This window comes from Rhodamnia argentea, chromosome 2 (genome assembly GCF_020921035.1).
Source record: "Rhodamnia argentea isolate NSW1041297 chromosome 2, ASM2092103v1, whole genome shotgun sequence".
In the NCBI taxonomy this organism is placed as follows: domain Eukaryota; kingdom Viridiplantae; phylum Streptophyta; class Magnoliopsida; order Myrtales; family Myrtaceae; genus Rhodamnia; species Rhodamnia argentea.
In genome coordinates, this window is record NC_063151.1 from 29242391 (window position 1) to 29257804 (window position 15414).

Sequence of the window (15414 nt, forward strand, 5' to 3'; positions counted from 1 at the left end):
TCAGCAGAGGCTCTCTCTCTCTCTCTCTCTCTCTCTCTCTCTCTCTCTCCCGTGCCTTCATCTACCTTGCTGGCATGCATGGCGTCCAAACTAGGGACAGAAATTACATGAAACCGGTGCGTCTTTCAACGCTGAAAGGACGATACATAACGAAACGACAGTCAACAAACAAATGGTGGAAGGTGCGCCGGCTGTCGGCCGCTTCAGACTCTTTCCTCGTTGTCTTTCGATCCGAAGAACATTGCCAAATAGAAGATTTTTTTATTTTTTTATTTTTCGTAAGGGCCAAATGGAAGAGTTTGATAGCTACAATTTTATTAAGATGACCATTTGATTGTGGTTAAGGTGTCCCGTTCTTCTTAAGAATTTTGGTATTTATTCCATATCAATCTTGGCTGTCAGCTCTAATTGAGTCATGAATTCTGTCGGCTAGACTACAATAACACGTCAACTCAGCAAGTCTCCGCAGGAGCGTATTCGTGAATTTTCAGTTCTTTCCCTGGTGCAAAATTTAGTTGAACAGTACGATCATCTCATTATTTAATGTGTAAGTTTACTTTTGTTTTGATTTCATGTGTACATTAGCTGATATTTTCTCGTTCTAACACTCATGTGCATCGCTGGATCCACTGCGTAAAACTGGCTTAACTAGCCGCGCTTTTCTTCTCGGGCTTTTTCGTCTAAATGAGGCCGTGCATAAGATCTGACCCTGCAAAACATTAACTCAAACGGTGCAATGAGCAACAGAACATGACAAGCCGAATTAGATAACGTAATTGAGTTCAATCAAACTTGCATTCATATAGATAAAGTACGGCAAAAGGACGCCCGTAGTGTCAATATTTGCGTACAGCGCTCCATTTAACGCCAATATTTTTTTTTTATCACTTAAGTGCCAATTTTTTGGAAAAACGATTAGGTGAGCTTCGCGAGAAATCTGACATGGCATCTACGTGGCTCGCCGAAGCATCCAAGTTAGCAATAACAAAACGAAAGTTAAAAAAATTAAAAAACTAAAACATAAGCTAAAAAATTTAATTAAAAAAGCAAAATATTTTGTTGCAGCGGTGAGGGCTTAGAAGCCCTCGCTGCTATCACCCACCATCACCGGCCATTGCTGGCAAGGGTGGTTGATGGCTAGCGAGGCCTTGCCATTGCAAATCTTGGCGAAGCTAAACCTCACCGAGCCACAACGAGGCTGCGAGGCAAGGCCTCACCGGCCATCCCCACCCATTGCCAGCGATGGTGGGCAACGGCGGCAAGGACTCCAAGCCCTTGGAGCTGCAACCTAACAATTTTCCTTTTTTAAAATTTTTTTTTAGTTGTTTAGCTTATTTTTTAAATTAATTTAATATTAGAAAAATAATTCCACGAGACGTCCACACGGACTGACTTTTAAAAAAAAATCCATATAATATTAAAAATTAATTAAAAAAATGCCACATGTACTATTTGGCCAAAATGAGCACTTAAATGATCATTTTTTACCAAAATTGGCACTTAAGTAATCATTTTTTCTCCGATTTGACAGTTAAATGATAAAAAAAAAAATATTGACATCAAAGCAAGTGCCGTACACAAATATCGACATTCCAGCTATCCTTTTACTGATAAAGCACCATGAATTTCCGTACAAGCTCAATTTTAGGTTAAAACATCGACTTTCGACAAACTAAGAAACCATAAATAACTCTGCATCAGTCATTTCTCGTGTATGACCATATAAATGCATTCATAGTCTGAAGCATTTTTTTCAATGTCTCATAACTAGGCAGGCAATATAGCTCCACTCAGATACCCGAGCATCTCAAACATAACAAGAACAAAGCGAAGTTCAACTAGCCACGACTTCGAGCTCAACTGACAAAGAAAGATTAAGGAAAAGGGCAATCGGTTGCAAGATTAGTCCTTCAAGAGATTCAGCAATCATTCAATATTGGAGTGCATTCCACGCATCTAATCCAATTGTCTTTGCACCAAGTTCTCAAGTGCAAAATATTTACACTCCTTCAGATAGAAAGGAGCTCAAAGCTACGTTGGTCCGCTTAGATTGTGATTAGAAGAGCAAATAGGAAATGAGAAGACTAACAAAAGCATATTGCCACCAAATTTACATGTAACTAGCCCATGCCTTGGGATTTCACAAATTAAGAAGCTAAACAATCACAATAATTAGATCTTTGCATTCACAAATTTCTTTCATCTGACTATATGTTGGCGACTGATGTCAAAATTTCAGAGCCTTCGTTGAAGAAGGCCGTCAACTTCCAACAAAGGTTTATCCAGTATCAGGCCAATTCTTCAGCTAGAACTTCTCATTAGATATGCAACAACACATCCCAACAAGGCACCTGAAACAACCTGTTGGCAAACAAAGCAAAGTATAGAAATAATTTGTCTCGTGTTTCAAGACCCAGCTTTTACTTCTGGGCGTAAACAATATATAGACCTTCTCAATTCTAAAGCGGTTACATGGACGAAGGGCTCTAATACATATATTAAGGCAAAAGGACACCTGAAGTATCAATATTTGTGTAAGACGCTCACTTTGGTGTCAATATATTTTTTTTTAATCACTTAAGTGCCAAATCGGAGAAAAAACAACCACTTTAGTGCCAACGGCGAGAAATTCCAGCCAAAATATATACGTGGCATTTCTATTTAAAACGTTGTAGTGCCACGTCATTTATAAGTCCACATGACCATTTTTTTTCTAAAAATCAGTCCACATGGAAATTTTATTTAAAAAAAGGTCCATGTGGTAATTTTTATTCAAAATTTCACTCTTAAAATTTATAATTAAAAAAAAGTAAAAACTCAACGGCAGTGGCAAGGGCTGGTCGGCCGGGGGTCACCGGCCACAACCTAGCTGCAACCGGAGGGATCCGGGCGAGGGCTACTGGCCATTGATAGGGCGACCCCTAGCCAACCAGCCCCCACACGTCGCCGACCATTGCTGGCAACGGTGGGCCGGTGGCGGCGAGGCTGTGCAAGCCCCTCGCTGCTGCCAGCTTTTCCTTAATTTTTTTTTTTTTAATTTTTTTGTTATTTAGTTATTTTTAGCTTAATTTCTAATTTTTAATTTTTTCAGTACAAATTAAGGAGTAAATTTTGATTTTGTGCAAATAAAAGTGATGGAGATTGCATTATAATTTTTCAGATACAAATGCTGAAGTCCTGATGCTTTTTTAGAGACTTTTTTAACTGTTTTTATTTTTTAATTTATTTTTTAGTTTTTAGATTATTTTTTATTTTTTTAATGTTAGGTGGAATTTTTTAATTAATTTTTTGCTTTTTTTATTGCTGACTAGGATCCTCTGGTGAGCCATTAGACGCCACATAAGATTTCCAGCGACGCTCACCGAAGTTGACACTCAAATAATCATTTTTCAAAAAAATAGGCACTTAAGTGATAAAAAAAAAATATTAGTATAAAGTGAGCGTCGTACATAAATATTGGCACACCAAGTGTCCTTTTGCCCATATATTAAAATTGAGCGCAGCAAACAGACACAACTCAGACTGAAAACCAAGAGACCACTCCTAGTAAAAACAAAAATGCATCTACCACAGTCACAATGTTAGGGAGGAAAAATATCGTTTTACGAGAAAATGTAATTGATTGAAACATCAAAATTCGGGCACAATGACACACATAAAGCCTCATAAAACAAATCTACTTCCTGAGAAGCCCTTTGTCCTATCTAAAAAGCATAGCTTCATTAATATTTACGTGATTTTATATGAAATCTTACACCTCCAAATAAGACTCCTAATTTTCTCATCAGTCAAAAAGTCTTCTGCTCTAACAGCCAAAGCTATTGGCATGCAGTCTGGAACAGCCTTTAATTCAATGTAATTGGAGGGTAATAGGAACCAAATTTATGTGCATAATTAGAAAATTAATTGCCACAATACCATCCTCTAAGTCAACCTTATTATGAAGCAGTTTGTCCCTGGAATTCTCCATAAAATATTCCAGAAAGAGACCCAGAATGAAAAGGAATGTCATTCACAATGAGGCATGACTAGACAAGTTCAATGTTAGGTGAAATTGTCCCCTTAAACTTCCACATTCAAACAACAAGGTACTCTTGCCAAATGCAGTCTTGTCAAAGAACATGGGCTTTGAGAATACTATGGATATAATCTCATCATTCACATGCTGAAAAATAGTGCAAAGCTCCAAAATCTCATGCCTCAGAGTCTTCAATATATTCACCAACAAATCAACTCAAATACCTACAAAAATGCAGATCACCCCATTTTTTAAACTATTTCCGCATGAAAAGAAGGTGCAGAACAGGCGTGTTCAATAATATTCACCAACAAATCGAGCACCAAAACAAATGCAAATGACCTTATTTTTTTGAACAATTTCTGCATGAAAAGAAAGCACGTCAAACCTGGACAGGCGTATGCCCCAGCGAGTCTCGTAAGGGTTTAAAGCTGGACACAGGGTGTTCCGGGGGTAGTTCACAAACAATTTGATTTAGCAACTGCAAGAACAATGACCCAGTTTGAATAAACGGCAAGAAAAGAGTGCAGGTAACCAAGATAATATGGTGGCCACGCCCATATAATGAGCAAATTGCACCACAGGTTCTAAACTTTGTGTACAGAATACAATCGAGTTCCAAAGCCTTCAATTGCTTCAATAAAGTCCCAAACCTTTACCAGAAAGTACAATCGCGTCATAACCTTTCATTTGATTCAATTAATTCCTAAATCTTTTATAAAATGTGCAATTAAGTCCTAAAATTATTGAAGCGAAATTTAAGGATGCCGCATAGGCAATGGTCAAGGCACATGTAGACAACTTTAGGTAATGCTCATTACAAGAGTTGATTGCACCTTTTGGGAAACATTAGCCAAATTGAATCAATTAATAGGTTTAGGACTTGAGTGCGCTCATACATAAGATTTAGGACTCCCAATGCACTTTTTCCCCCCACAGATCACACACAAGAGCTCTACATATAGCTAGTAATACTATAAAATTAGATTCAACTAGAGACAGTTAACACATGGTACTGGACTATGCTGATGGACATAGATCGGTGACTAAAGACTAAGAATCAAGAGCTTATCTCAACTTTTTTCCACAGAAGGTAAAAGTTATCACAGAAGAGAGGCTGAGAGTGGTGAAGAAAAGAAGAATCTACCATGAGAATTCCTACGAACAAAAGATGCATAGAAACATGCTCCAAACTCTATGACAAATAAGGCACTGTGAATGGGATACATTCTTACTTCTGCTTGGCGACCTGCATGAAGTCTTACACCAGAAGCATCGTACATAACCTGTGAAAAATTCTGGTGATAGTTAATATGGCTAATAAATTGGAACTCACTATTGTTCAAAAAACTCAACTTCAAGGAAACGTGGAATGAATCCAACACTGACAAACAGAACCGACCCCCCCCCCACAAAACAAAAAAGACCCACCAAGCGCCCCCCAACACCACCAAACAGACTTGCTTGGCAAACACACAATACTCTGTCAGCGGCAGGCTGAGGATGGGTAAACTATCAGGCTATGAGCCCCACAATTGAGCTAATTTTACATGAATTGACCAGAACATGTTTGACGGTAACAAATGCTTCCATCTTGGTCTCTTTTCCATGCATTGACATGATTATTAATAGCCATGTCAAAAGCTAACATAATGTGAGCAAAAGTTGCGTAATGTAGAGCCTTGCGACTGAACAAGCAAACTGATGAATCCTGAAAGTAAGAATTGTATAGCTTTGCTCTTTTAATGTGTCATAACTATAATAGAGGACTCAGCTATTAAAGCCCTCCATCAGCTGCTATGGCTACAATTGTTAAAGGAAAATAGCGCGACAAGTTAGATGCGAATTAAGCTTTCAATTGTTGATACTGTTAGAGCATGCATCACCAGAAACTGAACAAGACCTGGTTATTGAGTACATACAACACAAGCCAAGACCACCGCTATAGCAAATGCTGATCCTTGGGGTCCTTCTTGCAAACCAATAGCAACAGCAAGAGCCGTAACAGTAGCCGAATGTGATGATGGCATTCCACCAGAACCAAGCATTTTTCTGGAGTCCCATCTCTTCTCCTTGAGCCTGCACATTAAATGGTATTATGGAATTCTAGAAATGAGAAAGAGAAACAAAGCCCAAAAACTTCTTTAACAAAAAAAACAAAGCCCAAAAGTTCTCTTAATGTGACAAAACCTATAATGTTTGCCCAACATATGAAAAAGTTGATAAAATAGAAGAGGAGATTAAACAAAAATCACGGGCATTGTCAAAGTTAAACTCATCATATTCTAGAGGCTATCCTGTCGACGACTCTTTACCTCACCTTCTAATCACAGAAGAAACCAACTCAATGAGGCTAAGAGAACAGAATGCCAAAGGCTATTACCAGCCGGTGAATGGCTTGAGGAACTGAGCGAGAGCTAGCGAGAACAGAGCGGAGAGGAGAGGCGGGTTCAGAGGGACGAGCGACGGCTGAGACGAAGCGGATCGGAAAGTCGACGAAGCGTCGGAGGCCGTGATCACCTCGTTCATTGCGACCTCGATGGGTCAAACTATGCACAGTGTCTACCAAACGGAAGGAGAAAGAGAGAGTTGCAGAGAGGAGCACCTAATATTTTCTCGGAGGAGGAGGACGAGGAGAAGAAGAAGAAGAAGACGAAGATTGGTGGATCGGAGACAGTGGGCGGCGTCAGTTGGATTCCGATGCTTCCCCCACTCGTTCTCTTTCCTCGTCGTCGTCCTCCTCCTCCCAATCTCTGTCTGCCGTTCATCGCACGTTTTCATTTGTTTTAAGGAATAAAGAGCCCGTGGGATTAACCGACTAAGCAGTTTTTTTAAGAAATCTCATTTTACCCCCAGATTTTGACACTCGTTACAAATTGCTCCCCGAGACTCTTAATTTTTCCAATATACCCTTGCGTCTTGAAATCATTTGTAGTGTCTCGCTGTCCTTTTTTTTTTTTTTTTTTTTGGTTGCCCTTTTTCAAATAGATGAGCTTGTCACGTGACTAATTAGCTCCTCTTGCAAAAGGTAATCCTTCCGACGGTAAAAGCGAATTACATTTTGCCTACTAAGTTTTGGCACTTTCCATCAGTTGACGCGTGATTTTTTTGAGTTTTACGGTTCTCTCCTTCGACTCTTGAGATCAGTTGCAATGTCCCGCTTAGTGTTGACTCTGGACAATTTCATAGAAGGGCCTATAAATTTTAGTAGTTTTCCAAATCTAGCCCATACTTTAGACATGATTAGTCAAATGCCTAAACAATTCATTTCGATAGTGATGGCCACGAGTCGGGGACCACCGGTTCCAGTTCATGAACCGGCGGTTATGGGCCGATTTCGAGCCTTGTTCCGGTTCAAAATCGAAAATGGAACCCTCGATTTCTATTGCAGTTTTTGAGTTGAAAAATTAAATTGTAATGAATTTGTAATAAAATTGCAATCAAATGTCAAATAATGAATTATGAAATAAAAGAAAATAATGGCTTATCAAATTATGTAATAATTAATTATCAAATACAAATTGTAATGAGAATACAATTTGTTGGAAAAAAATTTATCAAATACAAATTGTAATTTACAAGTTGTAATTAGGGAAAAAATTATCAAATACGAATTGTAATCAAATTGTAAATTATAATCAAATTTGGAGAGAAAAAAGGGAGGGGAAGGGGCCACGAACTTGATGAATTATCATTAAGTGCCTACATATCTTTATGAAGATAGAAAAATCAAAACCCATGTAGTTCTCTTACCTTTGATAACTCCATACTTACCTCATCTTCAATCGTCGCTACTCGTTCTCGTATCGATGCCGGTATCTCCGTCATCAAAGAATTCGGCTTCATTATTGCGATATATCTCTTGTTGTTTATATTGAACCTTTATTCAATCATCAACACAAGCTTGAGCCTCCACCAAATCGGGAGCTAATCTTGAATATTGGTCGTCTAAAAGATTGCCTTCGGCGCTAAATGCTTGTTCTACCACAATTGTCGAAAAAGGGGTTGCTAAAAGTTATTTTGCAATTAGAGCAAGAATTAAGTATTGGGTGGAATGCCTATTCTACCAATCCAATATTGTGAAATTTGTGCTACCTTCAGATTCATCAAATTCAAAAGAAACGGTTAAATAGCTCTCCATTTTTTTTTTTTTTTTTGCCTATGCAACACAAGTTGCTACCCTCTACTAATTTTAGCTATGTTCCCACTTTATATGTCACTAGATTGAGAAGATCCACTATCACCTAGATTATATGTACTACAAAATTCATTATATAATTCTATTATTACGTTTTTAACCCTTGTTTGTATAGTTAAAATATTTATCTCATCAATTAAATGTAAACATCCATAATGTGTATTCAAATAACCACATACACCATATAATTTACAACGTGGATAAAAAACACAAGCAACTAAATAAATAATAGGAATTTCCCTATAATAATATAGCTATTTTGTCCGCATTGCTCTAATTGTGTCACTTAATTCTAAATCATTTTCATTTTCCTCAAAAACTCCAACAATATTAATACATTCTGTTAAAAATAAATGCGTAGTAGGATAATAAACACCGGACAAAGTATAAGTTGCATCATTAAAAACTTTAAAATATCTATAAAAAAATTGCAAATATCTCATTCTTGTGGATATAAATTAATTTGAGTTATATTATCTAAAATAGATGTACATAATAAATTTTTATATGCAAGAGATTCATTAAGCAACTCGTAAGTAGAATTTCAAAAATTTGGAACATCTCTTGGAAATATTTTTAATTTTTTTCCATTTTGCTCTACAAAATTTTAACCATTCTTTCATTTTTTGGGAATGTTTCCATAAAAATTGAATTGCTAGTTTTATTGATTCGAGAAAAATATCAAGAGTTTTTAAACCATCTCGTACACATAAATTTAAAACATGACAAACACATCTAACGTGAAAAAAATTATCTACCAAAAATGGGTTTATAAATCTTTTGTAGTTCAACAATTGAAGCGGTATTTGCCGTGACATTATCAAAATCAATTGAAAAAATTTTATTAAGCAAATAATATTATTTTAAAATTTGCCTAATTAATCTATAAATATTATTTGCCGTATGCCTATCATCGAACACTCTAAATGCAATAACTCTTTTTTGAATATTCCAATTATCATCTATCCAATGACATGTTATACTCATATAAGAATGAACTTACCAATTATCACTCCAAATATCGTTACCTATATGCACACATCCATTAAAATTCATAAAAAAAAATTGTAAATCTTTTTTTCCGTTTTTATAAAGATCTTTAATTATGCATTTAAGTGTATTTCTAGGAACACGTTTTGCTTGTGGAACACATGCATTTTGTATAAATTGATTAAAACCAAGTCTTTCACCAAAACTAAATGATAAATGTTCAATTAAAACAAATTTACCTTATTATTCTTTATAAGCTTTTTCATTATAACGAAATAAAGGAGGAGTATTAGGATTGGTATACTAGGAAATTTGTTGTTGCTTGGTGTGACTTCCCGCTTCGGTTGGATATTTCACCTTAAAATACCATTTAAATGTTCCATATCCGCCTCCACCGATATATTTGTAATTCAATTTATCCCACAGTGTTTACAAATTACATCATACCTTTTTGGAGCTATATCAAATCTTTCAATCTTCATGAAGTGGTCCCATGCGTCAAATGTAAACTCCCGCTCCTTTGTTGTTGAGATTTTTTCGATAACAATAGGAGTATGGAGACTATCTTGTGTTTCGACTTGCTCCATATTAAGAATAATGTTGATTTCATCATCTACATCAGCTTCGAGTCCCCAATCCTCATAATCACGAGGACTAGGAGGGTAATCGGATTCCCTCACCTTGTTCTTGCCTTTGCCACTAGTCCTACCTTCGCTTGCCCTTTTTTTAATATATAAAAAATATATGGTATAATGCAAATAATATAGAGTATGAAAAAGGAATTTGAAATAGGGAGTTATTAAAGGAGATAATAAATAAAGAAAATAAGGAATTAGAGAATAAGAAAAATTGGACGAGTTGGTGTGAAAATAATGGATTAAGAAAAATTAAAAGAGAGAATGAGAATAATTGAAATATTGAATAATAAATGAAAAAAAAATAGTGTGATTGAATAATTAAAGAAAAGAAAATAATAAATTGGATGTTGTGAATAATTGAGAGTTAGAGAGAATTTGAAAGAATTGAGATGAAAAGAGAATTTGGGTGGCAAAAAGAGAGATGGAAAGTGGTATTTATAGGTTAGAAATTAATAAAGTAAAAAGAAAAAAAAAAGAAAATTAGGTGGGGAGTGGTGACCAACGGTCACCAAAAAGAAAGAGCCATTGTCAACGGCTCTTTCTTTGCTTTTAATTTTTTAATTTTTTATCCCCATTTTTTCATGATTCAAAATCGGCACGGAATTGCCGATTTCGGGCTTGGTTCAAAATTTGAAGAAACCTTAATTGGGCCCTTATACCACGGGTCAGTTTTGGGTTGGAACCACGAGCCCGATTAACGGGCTGGTTTCGGGTTTGACCCGAGCTGGGTCCGAGTTGATTCCGTTCTCAACTCGGCCCATGGCCATGACCACATTTCGATGGTGGCCTTCAGACTTCATCCAAACTTCAAAAGTTAGCATGACGTCAACCAAATCGCAGGTTATTTTGAAAAAAATTGACCTCTTAGTGCTTGCAATAGAAGGGTAAGTTAGAACACAAATTAAGAAATTCAGAGAAAATATTTAACATTACAAGATATAATATAATACGCACAATATGCTTACGAGGACAAATGAACGTATTTACAATATAAGTCAATTGATATGTTTGTTACATAAAAGATACGATACTTTAGTGCTAATTTCAACTTATAAGAATAATAATATGAGTATTAGATGCTAATGTGACGTGACAGCATGAGTATTAGACGCTAATACCACATTAGCTTTCCGGTTGCCACGTCAATATGACACTCAAGTGAATAATTTTTGAAAGTTATGGCACTTAAGTGAATGTTTTGAAAGTTATGACACTTCTAGTGTACTTTTCCCCGATATAATAAACACGATATGCTTACGAGGACAAACGAATGTATTTACAAATATGGAACATAAAAGATACGATCTTTAGTGCTAATTTCAAATGATAAGAATGATAATATGAGTATTAGACGCTAATGTGACGTGACGGCATGCCAAGTTTTATTATTAAAAGTACCAAATTCTTATAGATACTTGAATTCTAAGAGTTCTCGTACGAACAAAATGTCTAGAGAACAGAACAAGTGGCTTTTCTAAATTATATTATTAACAAATATGGAAATCAATATTTAAAATTAAAGAGAAAGGACAGAGAGACAAGAAGGACAATCTAACGAGACGTACGCGCAGCCACTAATAGAGACTACACCATAGCCACGCGGATGTACCGGGCAAGGACGGGACAACATTGTCTAGGTGCCCTAAGCCAATCTACGATGCAGATTATATAAAGAACAATTAAGATTGATGTCTAAGTAAGTTTAGAACCCACTTCAACATTCCAGGGGGAATATCGAAAAAAATTGGAAAGTAACAAGGGGACTTGCCAGATTTGAGTCAAAACTCGGGGCAGAAGATGTAATTCGTCATTTGTTGTTGGACAGATTTGCCCTATAAGAGAACAATTTGTTCATGAGACAAATGATCCAATTCAATACTAGGGGAAATTGCGACTGATTTCAACGGGATAGTGAGAAAATCTAACAACAATGGGGGGCAGTGCAATTCACCCCAACAAAAGGATTATTTGCTGCTAATTTCATTTCCTCCTAACAAATTTTGAGACTGGACTCAAAATTCTCATTCATGTTTTTATTAACGTTTCGTTTGTTTTGCGAGAAGCTAAAAATTATATTTTTAAAACGATCGTTTGCATCACTTAAAATAATTAATGAATGAAAAACATTTCCACGATCAACAATAATTTACATTCAAATATTTTCGTAGACGATGAAAATTTTATCATTTATTTTTTTTAAACACGAGCAATTATTTTTAAAAAATATATTTGAATTATTTATTTTTTGTAAAATAAATGGAGCCTTATTCTAATAAAATATTCCATGATCCGTAAATCTAAAACGTGAGTTTCACGAGACCTCACGATTGGATGGCAAGATTTTTGTTGCTGGAAAGCAGCCCTGAGATTTTAGGCTGCATATGGTAATGCTCAGGAAAAAGTGTTTCTGTTCCCCAAATATTCTCGGAATACTTTGGGAACGTAAACGCGTATGAAAAAAAAGTGTTTCGAAAATACTTTTGAGAAATAAAAACACTTTAGAAGTAGAAATAAGAAGCAAAAGAAACTTGCTTTTGTATTTCTGAAACACATCGAACAGATTTAAACGAGCCATTAGGGCCATCGAGCAGATCGTGTGTTGACCATTGATCGGACCTAATGATTTTTGGAGAGCGAATCTCAATCCCTCGATGATATTCAGGTAAAAAAGGAGAGAAAACCTCATCTGGTCATACGTAAAACCTTCAAATGTCTGTTTATCGTTCATTTGGACACGACTTACAGTCTGTTGCAAATTCCGAGGTGTCCCATCTGTCGGTAGACCCAATAACTGCTGCTCAAGGAACACCAAAGGCCTAAGGACAGGCATCCATGTGAGCTCTGCACCAGCGACCGTCTTGGTGCTTGTCTTTCAGTACTGAGTTGTCCCTTTCCTAATTTTCATGGGCCTGACTCCACGCGAGAAGAAATGATTGCGGATAAGGCTATCCTTTCAGATGAGATAACATGGCCCCGTCGGTCCGGCCAGCGCGAATTCGTGCACGCATATCTCGTTTTTCCTGCTTCTACCAGCTTTGGTAGAAGCAACTTCGAGACTTTGGTTTTCATCCTTTCGGCCGGGCGAGACCTCACGAGGCATCTCGATGTTCGTTCAGTGACAAAGTCCGATTGCCGATTTGGACTGATCCGCGTAATCTCGAGGCACTTGAAGGTTCTTTCTCGAGAATCGGAGGGTTTCTTATTTCAATTTCCTCGGTCACCAAAGGCGCATCCCCGCTTCCGGCACGCTCGTTCGATTTCATCGCGAATTCTGCGGCGACCTCAGGCGTGAGGACAGCCAAGGCGGAGGAGCCCTGGTTACGAGACGGCGACTGCATATCTACTGCCGTTGAGGTCGCAACAGCAAGTTTCAAGCCCCTCCACCCAAAGGCAAAAGGGAAAGGGGACCGGATCGGATTGGATCGGACGGTGAGCAGCGAAGCGGGTGGTCCAACTCCAAGCACATGTGGAGGTGGAGCGGGCAAAAGGACGAGCGAGTACTCCACGAGCACATGACATGATGGATTGATGCCCCAGCAAGATTCCGAATCCACCCGCCTTTTTCCAGTCCAAACAAACCAACCACGTTGCTTCCAACTTCCTATGCACCACTTATTTGATAAAGGCAAGCGATTATATAAAATTATAATAATGTCGAAAGTGCTCCAATTGTCGGACCGATGCTTCCAACGGATGTCATCAATGCCACTTTCAATGACAATGACTAGTATCATGATGAATTATAAGATTATGACATCTAAAATCATTTCAAGACAAATCATACACCCTTTCTAGTTTCTGGGTTTTTGGTTGTGCGTAATTTTTTATGTTTCACTTTAAAATTGATTAAAAAGAACTTGTTTGAAAATTACTTTATTAATGGATAAGGCATTATTTTTTGAGAGATTTCAAGCCATCCATTTGAGATGAGTGAAAGAATACCTCACGTCTGGCTTGTACACAAATATACCCTATCTAATTTTTCTATATGGTCGCTATATATATGAGCACGGTGACACGCTGTACAGTCCGCGCAATGAGCTATAGAAATAGGCACGTGTCTCGTCGCCGGACTGGATTATACATATTTCGACCTCCCGAGACGGTCACGGTGGGGGTGCCACACCAGGGCATTGTAGTTCACTCGCACAACGCCCGACAAAATTTCCTGCGTCTTGCTAAGCTCGGGATGTCGGAGCTGCACCGAGCCTCTTGCTCAGGGAGAAAGCTTCCGAGCAACGAGTGAAAATCCCCTCTGGCCCTCATATATTTTCTACTTTTCGGACGTAAGATGGACGAAATTTCCTAAGGTGGACTGGACTCTTCTTGAGCCGGCTCCGAGCTTCGCTCCAAAATTCCAGACCGTAGGAAGCCACGTATTGATTGTTGCCAAACGACTGTTCTGTCTTATTCATTGATTGAGTGGTTTCCGTTTGTAATTCGTGGATGTCTTTTCCTTAACTCGTAAGTTTGTGGAAAAGTATTTATTATTCCCTTAGAAAATTTCGCCAAAATGTATCTTACGTAGCTTGCTCTCTACCATTAATCTTTGAATGGCACTAGCTTTTCGGGAAAATAAGCGATGCTTTGATAATAATGAAGATACGTATCGATGGTGGCGATTCGCGATCAATAAAAATCGACATGTATCGCGGTTCCCACGCAATAAGCCACTTGAGGAACATGCCGATTGACAACACTAGCGGGAAGAAATGCGTTGCTCAATTTTATCGGCTTAGAGAATTCTCATGCGGTTACTTGGGTTTGAATGAACGAAACACGCTTTATCCTATCCAAAGCTTTTAACGCCTTTGAATGACAACGGGTCTTTTGGTACCTATATAAGCTGATTCAATCTATGTTTCTTACTTCCGACATGATGTCCGTAACAACTCGTGCGAGAGAGTGAAAAAGATATATACCTACCAACAGAAAGGTCCGCTCCAAGAATCTAAATTTATGGGTGCGAAGAGACAGTACGAATATAGAAACCCCACAGTCAACGAACGTAAGATAATTCCGGCTTTAAGCTAATCATGGAGAAAGCAATCGTCGATCCGACCCAATAAAATAAAAGAGACCGATTGAAGGGGATCAAGGGAAGCGAGGCGTGACATCACCAGTTGATGACATGATGTGGCGATTCAATTCAATTCAATTCCATTCTTTTGCAAATTCCATGATAATGATTTTGCTTTGTTGGACATTGGAGGGGACGGTGGGTGGAAAAGAGTCGCCCCTTTTTTCTTATGGCGAGATTCTCCCACGCGGTCCAACCCCAAAAGAACGTACAAAATAAGTTACTCATTAGTCATTAGCTCCTCCCACGTGCGGCCTCCACTGATATTCACATTAAGAAAGAACTTAGAGTCATCGGAATCCGAATATTTGCCCACATGCAGTGCGACAGCGAGATATAATCTTGTATCCTATTAAGATATAGGGGCCAGCAACACAGACCGATTGAATATGAAATCACTTGGAACAGATCGAATAGGTCGGTTCAGTCGGGTTCCGAAGGATGTCCGATTCAATAAAATTGGAACTGTTGATTTTCGATCCGATTCTTG

At 37.8% G+C, this 15414-nt stretch overlaps 1 protein-coding gene across 1 annotated transcript; it reads right to left on the reverse strand.

Annotated features, from left to right (window-relative positions):
- Positions 1-1902: 1902 nt before the first annotated feature.
- LOC115736362 (uncharacterized membrane protein YuiD-like) lies at positions 1903-6795 on the reverse strand. The gene is made up of 5 exons (XM_048275034.1): positions 6402-6795; positions 5941-6097; positions 5254-5304; positions 4407-4499; positions 1903-2361 (listed from the first exon to the last, which is right to left on the reverse strand). Exons 1-5 carry the CDS (start codon positions 6545-6547, stop codon positions 2302-2304), a joined length of 507 nt encoding a protein of 168 aa, XP_048130991.1. The 5' UTR covers positions 6548-6795; the 3' UTR covers positions 1903-2301.
- Positions 6796-15414: the final 8619 nt, after the last annotated feature.

Excerpts from the sequence above, each read along its gene's own strand:
- LOC115736362 (XM_048275034.1), bottom strand. The coding sequence starts at position 6,547 with ATGAACGAGGTGATCACGGCCTCCGACGCTTCGTCGACTTTCCGATCC. Across the intron at positions 5,305-5,940 it reads CGGTGGTCTTGGCTTGTGTT|GTTATGTACGATGCTTCTGG; the intron begins GTATGTACTCAA and ends AATTTTTCACAG. Across the intron at positions 2,362-4,406 it reads TGGGGCATACGCCTGTCCAG|GTTGTTTCAGGTGCCTTGTT; the intron begins GTTTGACGTGCT and ends GTTTGCCAACAG.